This window comes from Cyprinus carpio, chromosome A5 (assembly GCF_018340385.1).
Source record: "Cyprinus carpio isolate SPL01 chromosome A5, ASM1834038v1, whole genome shotgun sequence".
In the NCBI taxonomy this organism is placed as follows: Eukaryota; Metazoa; Chordata; class Actinopteri; order Cypriniformes; family Cyprinidae; genus Cyprinus; species Cyprinus carpio.
In genome coordinates, this window is record NC_056576.1 from 31,981 (window position 1) to 48,718 (window position 16,738).

The 16,738-nt window shown below is 35.4% G+C and overlaps 1 protein-coding gene across 2 annotated transcripts; it reads right to left on the reverse strand.

Annotated features, from left to right (window-relative positions):
* Positions 1–3,316: 3,316 nt before the first annotated feature.
* On the reverse strand, positions 3,317–16,738 carry arhgap25 (Rho GTPase activating protein 25). Of its 2 annotated transcripts, none has more exons than XM_042750790.1 (11): positions 16,268–16,738; positions 10,369–10,568; positions 9,618–9,699; positions 9,344–9,457; positions 8,925–9,129; positions 7,483–7,615; positions 7,332–7,405; positions 7,108–7,229; positions 6,377–6,537; positions 4,980–5,593; positions 3,317–4,203 (listed from the first exon to the last, which is right to left on the reverse strand). In XM_042750790.1, exons 1-11 carry the CDS (start codon positions 16,329–16,331, stop codon positions 4,002–4,004), a joined length of 1,971 nt encoding a protein of 656 aa, XP_042606724.1. In that variant the 5' UTR covers positions 16,332–16,738; the 3' UTR covers positions 3,317–4,001. The 2 variants fall into 2 exon arrangements, with proteins under 2 accessions (XP_042606724.1, XP_042606730.1); XM_042750796.1 differs by lacking the exon at positions 16,268–16,738 and adding an exon at positions 16,179–16,248.

The following is a 16,738-nucleotide window of genomic DNA, read 5'->3' on the forward strand; positions in this document are numbered from 1 at the left end:
AGAACCAGACAGTGTGTTATGTAGGCTTATAAAATATTTTAATGGGACGGAATTTGTATTTAACTTGATTACAATTTAATTAAAACATTAGAAATTTATAATTATATAACGTTTCCTTTCCAAGGTTATTCAAACAGCGAATAAATTATAGCCTATACAGAAAGTGACATTATCACTAACTTTGATCTATGGCGAGTTTAAGCACTCTCAAAAAAACAAAACTGTCCTTATAATCACTGAAGCTGTCTACACTGCAAAATGAATCTCTTATTTAAATTGTACGTACATCTGCGTTTTGCTGTTTATGATGAGAGAATTTACAAGAGTCCGGATTTCAGTCAGCTAATGCACGCGCGCGCTCAACAAAGCTGATGACTTTCATCAATTATTTTTCTGTGGACTACAAAAGGAAAAATTCTGCAACACGTCCATACTCCAATTGTTTCCACTGTCAAGTGTCTAAAAGAAAAGTTTAAGTATTTTTTGATTTGTGCTTTACTTCCCAAAATATGCTGAAGCCATGTTGGTGATATTGAATACAAAATACAGCTATCAAAATGTGTCAACCAAAATTACTAAAAAAATATATACAGGTGCATCTTAATAAATTAGAATGTCGTGGAAAATTTCATGTAATTCAACTCAAATTGTGACTCGTTTATTAAATAAATTCAGTGCACACAGACTGAAGTAGTTTAAGTCTTTGGTTCTTTTAATTGTGATGATTTAGGCTCACATTTAACAAAAACCCACCAATTCACTATCACAACAAATTAGAATACTTCATAAGACCAATAAAAAAAAAAAAAATTTATTGAATCGTGGCCTTCTGGAAAGTATGTTAATTTACTGTACATGTACTCAATACTTGGTAGGGGCTCCTTTTGCTTTAAGTACTGTCTCAATTCGGCGTGGCATGGAGGTGATCAGTTTGTGGGCTGCATTTTTGGTCTCGTTTCTCATTTTCCTCTTGACAATACGCCTTCAGCTTATCTGCATTTTTGGTCTCGTTTCTCATTTTCCTCTTGACAATACCCCATAGATTCTCTATCAGGTTCAGGTCTGTTGAGTTTGCTGGCCAGTCAAGCACACCAACACCATGGTCATTTAACCAACTTTTGGTGCTTTTGGCAGTGTGGGCAGGTGCCAAATCCTGCTGGAAAATGAAATCAGCATCTTCAAAAAGCTGGTCAGCAGAAGGAAGCATGAAGTGCTCCAAAATTTCTTGGTAAACGGGTGCAGTGACTTTGGTTTTCAAAAAACTCAATGGACCAACACCAGCAGATGACACAGCACCCCAAATCATCACAGACTGTGGAAACTTAACACTGGACTTCAAGCAACTTGGGCTATGAGCTCAAGTCCAGTTCTCTCCAGACTCTAGGACCTTTGTTTCCAAATGATATACAAAACTTGCTTTCGTCTGAAAAGAGGACTTTGGACCACTGGGCAACAGTCCAGTTCTTCTTCTCCTTAGCCCAGGTAAGGTGCCTCTGATGTTGTCTGTGGTTCAGGAGTGGCTTAACAAGAGGAATACAACAACTGTAGCCAAATTCCTTGACAGGTCTGTGTGTGGTGGCTCTTGATGCCTTGACCCCAGCCTCAGTCCATTCCTTGTGAAGTTCTCTAAAATTTTTAATCGATTTTGCTTGACAATCCTCATAAGGCTGCGGTTTTCTCTGTTGGTTGTGCATCTTTTTCTTCCACACTTTTTCCTTCCACTCAACTTTCTGTTAACATGCTTGGATACAGCACTCCTTGAACAGCCAGCATCTTTGTTAATGAATGTTTGTGGCTTACCCTCCTTGTGAAGGGTGTCAATGATCGTCTTCTGGACAACTGTCAGATCAGCAGTCTTCCCCATGATTGTGTAGCCTAGTGAACCAAACTGAGAGATCATTTTGAAAGCTCAGGAAACCTTTGCAGGTGTTTTGAGTTGATTAGCTTATTGGAATGTCACCATATTCTTATTGTTTGAGATAGTGAATTGGTGGGTTTTTGTTAAAAGTAAGCACGAATCACAAAAATTAAAATAAACAAAGACCACAACTACTTCACAAAACCTTCATTTAATACATACAAAACAATAAAATCACAACTCAGAATTTCAGACTGAAATAAAATTACTTTTCCACTACATTCTAATTTATTGAGATGCACCTGTATATAATAAAGGGAATCGGAATTCAGATTAGGGAGAGAGGGTCATTTAAGACGAACCGATTCATGAATCACTAGAATGATTCAGACTCTGAATAACCCATTTATGAGCGTGTTTCGCTCGGTTTAGCTGTAAAGCTGTGCAAACAATGAACAGGCATGTAACGTTGCATCACATTAAATAGCACTTGTTGGAAAAAGTAGCTTGTTTTTAAAATACAGCTGACATTCTGTCAAACTATGGTAGCTGAAAAATGTAGTTAGTAGCTTCAAATTATAGTTTCCAACGGCTGATTAAAATCAGAACTGACAGTACTGACGACTTGAGAGTCAGTCTGATTAGAAAAGGGTTCGCGATTCAGTCTGAATCATATGATTCACTCATGCACTAAATCCTTCGTGGCAAAAAAAAATAGTAAGTCATCTGAAGCAGCCTGTATATCATATTTAGTAATACACATGAATACAAAATAAATAAATAAAATAAAAATGCTGCTTTTCATACACATACACACAAAATTTATAAAGAACAGCATGTGCATTCTTCAAAATTTATTTTGTGTTCCACAGGTAAATGGGTATGGGATGGGTATGCACGTGAAATGTTGACCCAGATTGGTGCCACATGCTGTAATGCTCACGCTCACTCTCTTCCTCTACTTTCTTCCTCACGCTCAATCTTTCCTGTACGTAGAAGATACACTTGATGACAGTGTTGTTTATCTTTGAAACTGTGGTGCTGCTATGAGCTCAATTTAAGTGAACAAGAGAACCATCGAGAAAGATCCATTTAAAAGCATCACAGAATAAACTGGAATCCACCACATGAATGACTCACCTGATCATATATTCTCAATATCAGCTTTGTGTTGAATTTGAGCAGCACTTTATCTGTATAATCCAGCCTGATCGGAAATAGGAAATTCCTTCCCTATCATTTAATCAGCATTATGACAGCTGACAGACACAATGCTATCTGGTCTTCTCTTTCTTACGTAATTCCTAGTCTTTTTACCACTTCCCCTAAAACACACATGTGGTCTCGTGTGTGTATTCTGATCTGAAAGCATTCTTCCCATTTCTTTCTCACACTCTGTCACATTTTATCTCTTCTGACTGCAACCAGACAACAGAAGTGAAGGTGCAGGAAAGAAAAGCCAGATAAAAACTGTTTATTTACTGACAGCAATCCACATTTTGTGTTTTTTTGCCCTTTTCACCAAATTGTTGACAGACTCTAATGGAGTCTAGCACAGTTTTGTGATCACATAAACAATCATTTTAAACCTTTGTCACAATAGTTTTTAAATTTGTCATTAATAATTGAAGGTGGGCAAAACTTCTCCATGTAGAAAAAAAAAACGGATTAAACCAAACTGGCCTTAGTTGGATCAAGGAACTCTCTGCCAGACTAGCTGTCAAGTGCCTAAAAACTCTTTAAAACCAAATCTGACTAGCCTGTTAGTTTTTGTTGTGGGGTTATTTTTTGAGATTCATTAGAAAATACTATAAAATTTAAACAGAAAGTAATTAAATATTCTTTATAAATCTCTAAACTGTTTAGTCCAATACTGCATCACTTCAAAATTCACATCTTGTCTTGTTACGGATCACAATCTCAGAGTGAAACTTAATAAGTAGATCAAATCTGTAATTTCTGTACAAATACTGTAGCGGGTTTACTTATGTCACATCATAACATCTGAGAGATGGACATTACCACTAGTCTTACTTTAGAAGACATTATTCAGAGCAGTTAATGGTATAAAATCTGATGGAGTTTTCCAGATTGCTTGTATTGTACAGGACTTATTTAGAACTTTGTTCATTTGATGGTGTCATTATGACGGTCCACCAGTCGGTCTGCTGAGGAATTCTTGAATCTCTCTGTTCAGCTGCTCATTGCGCACGAGTGCTTCATCCCTGGTGCGCTCTGCATTGCGTAGTAAGATCTCTAACGCAGCTTTGCAGCGTCGCTCTGCCTCAAGTGCTGCCTGCAACTCTGTCACTGTAGCGCTCAGCTCTTTGTTCTTCTGCTGGAGACTGACGGTACAAACACATACAGGAATTTATATACAGCCTATACATATGAGGTCAGTAAGACAGATCAAAAGTTAAAACCATTTATGATGTTACACAAGATTTGCATTTCAAATAAATACTGTTATTTTCAACTTTCTATTCATGAAAGAATCCTGAAAAAAAAATAATTATCACTGTTTCCACAAATATATTAAGCAGCACAACTGTTTTCAATATTGATAATAATAAGAAGTGTCACTTGAGCACCACATCAGCCAATTAGAATGATTTCTGAAGGATCATGTGACACTAAAGACTGGAGCAATGGCTGCTTAAATATCTGCTTTGCCATCATAGGAATTAATTACATCTTAAAATCTATTAAACTAAAATACTATTTACTGTATTTTTATTCATATAAATGCAGCCCTGGTGAGCATAAGTGACTTTTACATTTTAATCAGTTTGTTTTATTTATTGGAGAAAGTCAACCAAATTAACTAGATCCCTGACACAATAAGAGTGTTCTGAGTTGTTGCAAGAGAGTGTTCTATGTGGTTGCTAACTGTTGATTACTTAATGGGCCACATATAAAATGCTCACCCCCAAGACTCTTTGACATTCTGGTCCCTAGATATGGCCCAGATTCATCCTTCAATGTAAGTATAAGTCCATTTTATTGTCTAGCATGCAAATATGTCTGAAGGATGTTTGTTTAAATCACTGACCCATAGCAAACTCTGCTAATTACTGCATGACAAATAATGAACACAGATACACTTGTATTTGGGCCATACCTGTTGATGATGACCGCTGAGTCTGTGTTTTCTGGTTGAGCTGCATTGCTTTTCTGTAGAGCTGGTGCTGAAGGTGCCGCTGGCTTCTCCCTGCTCACAGGTGCAGCACTCACTTGGTTGCTCAGTCGAGGTTTGGGCAAGGGCGTTGTGCTCTGTGCCTGTGTTTTTAGAGCATCTATCTGTTTGTCAACATTATCGCTAGCTGTCTTATGCAAGCCTGTGTCCTCTGTGTCCTTTTGTCCTTCAACTTTTTCCTTTTCACTTTTCTGCCCTCCAGAAAACAGTGTCATTTTCTGCAGGTCAAGTAACTTAAAGATATCCTCTGAGAATGTTTTCTCTTCGTTCTCGTTAAAGCTCTCCTGGAACCTGCTCCAGGGTTCCCAAGAAGGCTCGCGGACTGTTTTTCCCACTGACGGACAGCCCAAGCTAGGTAGAGTTTGAGTCCTTTTTCTGGGGCTGTCGGGCAACATGTCGGTTGTAGATGAAAATGGAGAGGTAGGAGAAAGAGGTGTGCCTTCTGACCCTGTCTCAGATGACCACAGGTCCTTCTTCTCTTCATCAGGTGTGTCCATTTCCTCTTCCTCAGGAGATTCAGACAGGGAGGACACCTCACATTTAGAGAAGAGTGATATGATCAGTTAACACAGTGACCGTGACAAATAGTAGGTGTGTTCATCAAATATGAATGTATTCTCATTTTGAAGCCTACAAACAAAAAAACCTTTCCAGCTATTTTGATTGCTTTTTTTATATATATATAAATTACATTATAAATAATATGCCTTCTAAATTCTTAAATTCTCTAAAGAAAATGTACAAATTTTCTAGCTGAATAATTCACAACTGATAAAATATTTCAGAATTTTGAAATGTCCTGATATTGCCAAACATAAGGCCAAATGTAATTTTTAAACACTACCATTCAAAACTTTAAGTAAGAACATTTTAAAAAGACATCAATACTTTTATTCAGTAAAGACACATTAAATTGGTAAAACATGACATTAAAGGCATTTAAAAAAAATTATATTTCAAATAAATTCCTTGATTATCACAGTTTACTCAAAAATAAAATGTATGAAGTGATTTATAAAGGATCATGTGACTGACCGGAGACTGGAGTAATGGCAGCTATTGCAGAAATAAATTACATTTAAAATATATCAAAATAGAAATATATTAATACTATTTCACAATATTACAGATTTACTGTATTTTTGAACAAATAATTGAGTCTTGGTGAAAGGACTTCTTTCAAAAACATTAAAAACTCTTACCGACCCCATATTTTTGAACAGGATATTTTAAATGTTCCATGATTTTGTTATTAAAGCAATTTTAAAATGGTCTGATATTTGCAAGTTTTCCATGGTTATTTTACAGTACGTGATCAGTACCTCTGCAGACTCCCAGCCCACAAAACTGCGAGGGTTACTGTTCTTCTTGCTTTTGTTTTTCTTGCTCGGAAGAGGAGATGGCAGCATGTCTTTAGAGGGTGGGAAAAGCAGCTCATGGTGTCTGATCATCACCGTCATTACCTTCTGTATCATGGGAGTTCCTGTGTGTGTAAGGTGAGAACAAGGATCATCGCTACAATGTGTTAACCATAGACACCATACTTAAAAATCTCACTCTGACTCATTACAGTTCAGGTTAAATACCCCATAAACAACCAAAGAACTTTTTCTGTTTGATGTTAAAACAGGAAGTTATGTGATATGTCAAAGCATTTCTTTTTAAATATAGCCAATAGCCTTTAGTTTAAAACATATTACCCAACTGTTGAACTACTGAATATATAGCATGAAAAGTTTACTGCAGAAAAAGTAGTATGCTAGTATGCCATGACATGCTTCTTGATTTTGCAAGGGATATTCTCCTTCTAGAGAGCTTTTAGTTGGACAAAAATACTAAAAATTGGAGAAAGAGATGATGTCATTAATATTTGGTGTTCCTTTTTTTTCCAGAAAAGAAATGCTGTAAATTTTAATATTGTCTGCTTAATATGTATATGTATATTTTGAACAGACATGGACTAAAAGACATAATATTTTGAATTTATGAGGTATTTTTAAAACAATATAAATGACATAGAACATGTGTTATTTGTCTTAGGATGATAAATGACCTTTCATCATACTGATGGCGTCCTCCACTTGCGGTTTGAACAGGTTCACTCCCATCACCGTGGCCAGATTCTCAACACTCATCTTATTCACCTTTGAGTTCTGTTGGACCTCAAAAAGGAATCTGCAGTAATAAATATGGATATACCAGTGTCAGCCTTCCACAGCTTGTTTTTGCTCCTATCAGTACTGTCTGATCCTTTTTCATTCTTATAGGGACTTGTACCTGCAGATGTAACTCAGGAGGTTGTAGTTCACTTTTGGCAGAAGGCTGATTTGTTTCTCCAGCTTTTCTTTGCCCTGGGATTGATCAGATTGCAGTTAGTCAAAGAATCATTACTCTTCTGATATACTGTCTTTGTGAATGGGGTTCTCACAGCTGCAGTGGCGGCATCCAGCATCAGAGTGCTGTCAAGGAAGTCCTGATATTGAGTCCAGGGCACAACAGGTTCAGGAAGCTCTCTGAGGTACAACTTAAGTAAGGACGCCACCGTGTGGACATCAGTGTCACTGCAGGCAGAAGGAATGAACAAATAAATAAAAATGTGACATTGCGTCATTACAGTCTATTAATCTTCTTTGCAATCAGAAAGGATGAAGATGAAATGCACAAACAGTTGCTTGTCAAACAGATATGTGCGTGTGTTGAATGGCAAGATCTCTGTTAGTCAGGACAGGATGTGGCTAAGCCGCAGATAAACAGTGTGTGCCAGGTTCCTCTGAAATAATGTGCTTTTGTATTTCTCTTTCTCTATCTCTTGTGCTTTTGCACGTCTCTCTCTCTCTCTCTCTCTCTCTCTCTCTCTCTCTCTCTCTCTCTCACACACACACCTAGTTCAAACTTTCTGGGTCAAACTCTTTACCTATTCTACTTCCTCAAAATAGCAATGAAGACTTCAGTGTCACCATAAATGGTCATGCAGAGTGTGTTTATCCACTTAAAAGCCCCATTCGCATGCAAACTTTAAAGAATATTGCATGGTCACAAAATCAGATACAAAAATCATATTAAATAGATAGATTATGGATAAGTTTTTGCAAACAAATTAAATGAAAAAATAAAATAAGCCAATGTATTACCTTGTTTTGTATTGTTATTCAAAAGTCTGTAGTTTTTTAAATACATTTATTTTAATACATTTTTAATACAAATGTGAAGGTAAAGATATTTGTACAATCATTCATTTATTTCTAATAAATGCTACTCTTTTGAACTTTTAATTCATCAAAGAATCCCGTTTCCACAAAAAAATATTAAGCAGTCCAACTGTTTTCAACATTAATAATAATAGGGAATGTTTCTTGAGCAGCAAATCAGCATATTAAAATGATTTCTGAAGTAATATGTGACACTGAAGACTAGAGTAATAATGCTGAAAATTCAGCTTTGCCATCATAGGAATAAATTATTATTTGAAAAGATATTAAAACAGAAAACAGTTATTTTAAATTGTAATAATATTTCACAATATTTCTGTTTTTGCTGTATTTTGTACCATACTATACTTTATTTGATCAAATAAATGCAGTCTTGGTGAGCATAAGTGACTTTTTTTTTATCAAAAACATAAAAAAATCTTACACACTCAAAGTCTGAATGGTAGTGTGCCATGATAATATCATGGTATTCTTTGAAGTATTAAATGCCATAGCACATGAAGTATTCAATAGAATGGTACATATCAATATTACCATTGCATGCCATTACTGGACTATGGTACCATCAGAATACTGTCTGTAAACAATATGCTTTATTCAGACCAGTTCTCTACACCATCCTTGTGCTGTTTCACACAGATTTACACATGTGAAGCTTTACCTGGGGAATGAGGGTCTCTCTCCGGCATCAAAGGCCTCTCTGAACTGTTTGACCTGGTTGTCCTGTCCTGGCAGGCGAAAGATGCCCTCCTCAATCAGACCGTGCTCTCTGATGAATTCAGCACACTTCTCCACCAGGATAGGCACCAGACGTGACCCAAATTTCTTCTCATATACCATGATGTCTGAAAGGCTCTTTCCAAATACTTTGAAGAAAGAAACATAATTTTATTGAATTGCAGTGGCAGTTTATGAATAGGACACCCTTTTGGACATTGTACATTATAGTGTGTTACAACACAGCAAAGTTATAGTAAACAAGAAACATTCTTACAGTATGAGAGAGAATGATTATTATGAGAACCTCTCAATCTGTAACAAACACATTTATATTGTTTATTTGTATGATGAATGAGATACCTCCACTGGACCGTGATCCGATGGCTTTGCGAATAGAGCGCACCCACTCTTCCATCTCGCTTTGACTCGTCGCCATGAGAACATAGGCATCCCGCTCCCGATCTGTACTGCTACCTGCAGCATCAGGGACACAACAGCTGTATGATTTTACCCTCCAACATATACAGTAGTAGCCCATGATATTTTACACTATACAACAACTTGCATAGATGACAGGCCTGTGATACACGTAATAATGAAACTAAACTAAATGAAACTAAATAAAAAGACTTACCTGGGATAATCTCAAACAGGAATTTATCATCTGCATTTGATGGCAGCTCATTAACTTGGCATGAGAACAAAGGTATAGTTCCCTGAGATCAAAATCAGAGACAAGAGGGAATAGTTACTGAGTGGAAAATAAATTAGTAAATAGAAAATAAATAACAGTAAATAAATGAAGTAAATCAGTAGATAAAATGATGTCATAAATAATATAATAATAAATATCAGAAAAAAAAAATATATATATATAAATAAAAACAAATTTCACTTTTGTAGAAAAAGAAAACGTTACGTTATTGGTTTTGAATGTCACTAACAGTTTGGAAATATTTAGATGACATTCAGTCAGATTCAGACAGAAAAGTCTGAGACCACACTGAAAATCTAGAATTCAAGATTTACATTAAACCTGGAAATAAACAAAAGAAAATGATTTAAAAAAAAAAGAAGAACAAAATATCATGATTAAAAATAAGGAGGAAATAAAATCAAACCAAAAAAAAAAAAAAAAAAAAAAAAAAAAAAACTGAAACCAAATACCAAAATAATAATATAATAAAATAAATAAATAAATAAATTCAACTTTTCATGACAGGACTGGCACTGAAAAAAAGTGTAAAAAATACTAATAACACAAAACAGGAAAGAACAAAAAGAAAGATGTATACAGAAAAAAAAATGCTGCATTAAAAATAATAACAAAAAATGTTTAATTAAAAATGTAATGTTTCTATTGCTCATGCTTGCTTGTCTCCTACCTGGACGCCACTCTCTTTGTCATCTTTATGGTATGTAAGGACGTTTCCTCTCAGCACAAAGAAGCGCAGCTGCCAGTTCTTTACGATGGATCTCTGCTTCTTCAGCCAACCCGTCTTCAGAGGTTTCTCCATGGATCTCTTAAAACCAGTGTGAGTGGATCGAGGGCTACCTTCCCCTGGCATAACACTCTTGGAGCGAGCTGAGGTGGAAACCAATAAAAAGCAGGCATAAGACACAAACACGCAGATGAGCCTGAGATTGCTGAAAATCAAATCACCTGTCACTGAACTAATTCTAGTTTTATATCATGAGAACATCATGCATATATTGTCGTGATGACAGTGGGTAACTGTCTGAACCTAGCAGCTTCCTGCATGACAAATATTTGCAGACTGGCTGTGATTGTCCTAATGCTCCTGCAGTGACTTTAGGGTCCTGAAAAGAACAGATCTGACAGGAACAATACCATGCACTTAAGCAGAAACGACTTTCGATGTTACTGTGCAATGGATTGTTTGATAGGTCAAAAGGGTATTATTGGATTTTGACTCTTTACCACATGAGTTTGAGAACTGAAACATCAAAGAGAAACATTTTATTGTTCAGAGATTGCCCTTTTATACCTTGAGTGATCTAATGAAGTTCTCAGTTATGTTTCATTCAAGAATCAACTTGGTTTTAGATGTTTATGCATAGAAATAGAAATAAAAATACAAATAAAATACAAATACAAAAAAAAAAAAAACACAGGTTAACATACAATAGGTGCACACAGCTTTAAGATTTATGTGGATATAGCTTGGACAATTCAAGATATAATTTAAACCTGGAAATAAACCAAAAAGAAAAAAATTAAGATTCTGGATCACATGATCATTAGGTTTTATACAAACGTATAGTTCATGCAGCTCAAGTTCCATGCTGTCAAAGTATAAAAGGAACAAACCAAATACTTAAAAATTATGATTTTTCAATTAAATTTTGCCATTCAGGTGGTATATCGTCGACTAATACTAGTTTTAGTTCAGTCATTTAACTGACAGAATACTGGATAATATAAAATAAAACTTCAGGAAAGTACAAATAAAAAGATGTAAGAGAAAAGAACGCATAATGCATTAAATAATAATAATAATAATATATGTTAATCATCTTTCATACTTTGAGAGGCTTAATGAAGTTTGTTTGTCAAACTGTACAGTGTACAGATCATTAATATTTATGTGGACATTGGTTTTGGAAAAAAAACTTAAACCAACCTAAAGCGGTTTGCTTGTTTAAGCAGGTCTTATGGCCTGGTCATATTGGTTTGTTAGTTGGTTTTAGAGTGGTTTGGGACACTTTTCCACTGGTCAGGCTCAGAGACCAAATTGCTGCCAAGGTAAACCAGTTAAAACCATCTTACACCAGCTAAGACCAGCAAAACATGACTAGGTCAGTAGGAGATTATAATATAATATTGATTATATTGTATGTATGTTTGTAAATTCAAGAACAGCATTATAAAACCAAAAAATGTTCTCACTTTCTCTCAAAAAGTCTCCATTTGTGCTCCATTTGAGCTCATTGGAGTCTGGGAAAGAGAACTAAGATACTAAAGAGATCCCATTTGTGATTTTGCTTTCTGGTGGGAAAGTCCATAGCAAAGGGAGGGTGGAGTAGAGACCCCTCTGACTGAGAGATAAGAAAAACTGAGAAGTTCAGAGAGGCAGAAAATAAGAAAATGATATAAGCATCCCAATCAGCTGCTTAGTGAAGCAACAAAACACTTGACTTCATGTCGTCTCTTTGAGAAGAAAGCATCTGCAACAAAAACACATCTATAAAAAAAAAAAAAACACACAAAATAAAATATAAAAAAAACTGTCACAGTTAACAAAGAATCAAACAGCTTATAGTTTTTTTTTGTAGTCAAATTTGCTATAACCCATTAAGATCAGAGGAAAGGGCTAGAGAGAGAACTAAGATAAACAGGAAGTTACAAGCTCATCAGCCACAGGAAGTAGCATTTTTGAAAGATCCCCACCTAACGCCAGCCTCTTTGGTCTGTTTTGAAAAGATCGTTCCTGATGGAGAGCACGGACCACTGTTCTCTCTCCTGGACCACAGGCCCACACACACTGCCCGGCTTCAGACCTCACCCATTTCAATGATACACGCTGGGATCAGGGGAAGGGAAGAGAGTAGGTTCAAACTCCCCATGAATTACCAAGGAGATCATTGCAGAGACGCAAGAAGCTGTTTGCGTCAGGCTTTAGTTTGTGACATTAGTAAAGGGACTGTTGATCATTTACATTCAGCAAAACGGCTCTGCATAAAAATGTCTTAGCAATCTTTCATTAAAATTATTTAATTTAATAATTTTTCTTTTCATCATTACTATCTTCCTTTTTTCCAATTCTACCAATTCCTTAAAAAGTCCCCCCCTCCCATTAAAAATCTAAATAGTTTAAATAAATAAACAATAAAAACTGTTCAAATTAAAATAAAACTGTAATAGCTTAAATCTATAATTTTAAAAGGTACAGGTGAATTTAGGCAAGGCAAAGCAAGTTTATTTATATAGCACATTTCACAGGCATATTAGTTCAAAGTGCTTTACATAAAAGGAAGTAAAATAATCATAAAAAAATAATAAAAACAATAAAACAAAGAATTTAAATTGATCTTAAAAATTATTTAAAATGACTTTAAAACAATTAAAAATAGAAAATGATTATACATAAAGAACAGTGCTCATTCAATAAATTCACAGTTAAACAGATGAGTTTTGCTTCTGGATTTAAATGTGGCTAATGTTTTAGCAGATCTGATCTCTTCTGGGCAGCATAATAACTAAAAGCGGACTCCCCTTGGTATTTCTAACTGACTCGATCCTAATGATCTGAGTGGTCTGTTACCTAATAATCAGATCAGTCTTATAGGTTTATATTCAGTGAACATATCTGCTATGTATTTAGGTCCTAGGCCATTGAGTGATTTATAAACAAGTTAAAGTACTTTAAAATCAATCCTAAATATAATTGGAAGCCAGTGTAAGGACCTGAGGACTGGTGATATATGCTCAGATTTTCTGGTTCTAGTCAGAATTCTGGCAGCAGTGTTCTGGATGAGCTGCAGCTGTCTAATGGTCTTCTTTTGAAGGCCAGTGAGAAGACCATTACAATAGTAATAGTCTGCTGGTGATAAAGGCATGATCAAGTTTCTCCAAGTCTTGATTGGAAACAAAAAATTTAATTCTTGCAATGTTTTTTAGATGATAGTATGCTGATTTAGTTATGGCTTTGACATGAATACTGAAACTAAGGTCTGTCTCCAGAATCACACCAAGATTCCTGACTTGATTTTTAGGTGTTTGACCCCTAGACTCAAGGTATGCATTCACCTTGAGAACTTCATCTTTGTTTCCAAATGGAAAGACTTCACTTTTCACCTTGTTTAACTTAAGAATGTTCTGGCACATCCAACTGTTCATTTCATCAATGCATTGGCAGAGGGAGTCAGTGGGGCTGTAGTCATTTGGCGATAAGGCTAGGTAAATCTGGGTATTTAAGCATCACAACATTAGAATATCCATTATAAAATATAGATATTCATTTTGAGACTATAAATAATACATTTTTGACAAAAGTAACCTAAAATGCAAAAATAAGGGAAATTGAGCATGCACAATTAAATATGCAGCACTGACTGATATAGATCAAATATCATATTAAAAACAAAACAATAAAAAAAATAAAAAAAATCAAAGCCCTAGAATTGAAAGAGTGGGGCAATGCAATGGTAGAAATCGCATCTTATGAATCCATGCTTAATCGAATTTAATGGTGTTAGAGAAGAGGGGTTGTATTCCTGAGAAGAGTTCTGGACATATATAACAGTATGGTCTCAAAATGAATAGACAACTATTTTGTGTTTGGTCTTGCACTGTATTGTATTTCATGGTCAAAATAAGCCTGTAGAAATTTGTATCCCTATACTTCTGTTATCCATCAGCCTTCCAAAAAAATAAATACAAATAAATAAATAAATAATAATAATAATAATAATAAAAATAATAATTTTAAAAACCCTCTAGAATACCAATATATTCTGCACCCCTATATGAACACTGTTTTTATTGACTTTAAAAATTTTTGATCTACTATAAGATGCTTTGAATGAAAAGTGTCTGCTAAATATCAAACATAAATGAAAAAAAAAAAACTTTAAGTAAGTGTTAAATGATGGAAAAAATAATACCAGCCAATAACTGATATGGTACCTATACTGTGCATCCCTAGTTGTGAACACTGTTTTTGCTGACTTGAAAACAATAAGGCTGTATAAGAAGCTTTGAATAAATAATGTCAGCGAAATCTCAAGTAACAATACACTTTATATAAATTTTCGCATAAAATTCAAGGCATTGATGTTTGCATACAAAACCACCATTGGCTCTGCACCCCTTTACCTTAATTCATTACTTCAGGCTTATGTGCCCTCTAGAAGCTTGCGTTCTGCAAGTGAACATCACTTGATTGTGCCATCCCAAAGAAGCACAAAGTCACTTTTACGGACTTTTAAATTAAATGTTCCCTCCTGGTGGAATGACCTGCCCAGCTCAATCCGAGCAGCTGAGTCCTTAGCCATCTTCAAGAATCGGCTTAAAACACATCTCTTCCATCTTTATTTGACCCTCTAACTTTTTCACTCACTATTCTAATTCTATTTATAAAAAATAAAAAAAATAAAAAAATCTAACTACCTTTTTAATCTTTTTGTATTCTATCTATTTTCTTTTCATTTATTATTCAATTATAAAAAAAGACCTCTAACACTAGCTTGCTCTAAACCATCTCCTAAATAACTAAATTCAAATTAACAATTATATTATTTAAAAGCCCTTGCTACGTATACTGTGTTTAGGCTAACTGAGACTTGTTATAGCACTTATATATCATTGCTCTTTTGTTGTTTTTGATTGCTTCCATTGTCCTCATTTGTAAGTCGCTTTGGATAAAAGCGTCTGCTAAATGACTAAATGTAAATGTAAATATAATAAGAGCAATGTAAAGCCATCAGAAAATGATCATGCTGTGAGAAACACTTGCTCTCTTAACCTAGGATACTGATGAGCGAATGTTAACCAAAGACCTTAATAGGGCGCATAGCAGATAATTATCTAGCATTTGCTGACATTTTGAGCAGAGAATGAACACGTTTCTCAGAGTGCAGCGTCTTCCTGTCTGCAGCATGTGAAAATTACACACTCAGAGGAAATCACGAATGCTTTGCATCTCAAACAGACAGTGCACAATGAGAAACGCCACGAGTCACCGCATACAACCATAAAAAAAACTGCCTCTTTTTATACTTGATTGCACCATAAATCTGCTGGAAGTTATGCTTTAACTCTTAACAAGAGTTTTTAAACAGCCTGGAGATTAATAAGAACATTTAATCAAATTAGAAAGGAAGTTCTATAAATAATCTTGTCACAATGACTATAAAACACATCAAAGGTGTGTCAGAGATTCAACAGAAACCATGTAGCAGATGAGAAGTGCTTACATTGAATTATATAGCCTCAGGGTGAATTCTTTATACCATCACTATGCCAGTTTTGTCTCTGATTTATAGTTACTGTTAAATCCCTCTTCTAAGTTACACTAAACACATCTGCACCATCACTGTCCAGTCAATTACATTTCAAATAACCTAAAAGCCACACATTACATGCGTCAATATAGACCAAAACTCTAGTTCCTATAGTGACAGAAGGCCTGTTTTGTCAATGAATCAAAGAATCACACATAAATCTACCCACCTGGCCAAGTGAAATTCCTACGAATTTGAAAAAGACATGAAAAAGACTTTGCCCTTTGACCACACACATAAACACACAGTGTCACTCACCTATCTTGGCGGTTTCAGCTCTGAAGGTGCTGAAGTCCCAGTTGCGAGGTAGTCTCAAAGACATTTCTTCAAAATCGGACTGAAAGGTTACACACACACAGACACACTTGCACACATTCTCTCATTCACACACACACACACACACACACACAAAACAATCACAAAACACACTGTGAACTCTAAGAGTACATTATTTCCAGTCAGCCTCTCTTCTTCTCTTTACTTCCTCCTTCCTCTGCTGATCTGATTCTTCTTCTTTTTTTTTTTTATTTTAACACCTCCAAACACGTTGAATCTTGCCCCTTTAGCCTGCCTGTAGTGTTTGTGTGAGCAAACCAAGAGTTATTTTGAAGTTTCTACATCCAACATTTCTGTCAGGCTGTAGAGAACCAGCAGAGCAGCACTGTCACTCCTCGTACCCACGATCTTCATGAGCAGAGGAAGTGAGTGGCAAAGTCAAGACAGCCACAG

Bases quoted from the DNA above. Each gene is read 5' to 3' on its own strand.
- arhgap25 (XM_042750790.1), bottom strand. From the start codon at position 16,331: ATGTCTTTGAGACTACCTCGCAACTGGGACTTCAGCACCTTCAGAGCT. The intron at 10,569-16,267 runs GTGAGTGACACT...TTTCCACCTCAG, and splicing joins AGCTGAAACCGCCAAGATAG to CTCGCTCCAAGAGTGTTATG. The intron at 6,538-7,107 runs GTCATTTATCAT...TTACACACACAG, and splicing joins CGCCATCAGTATGATGAAAG to GAACTCCCATGATACAGAAG.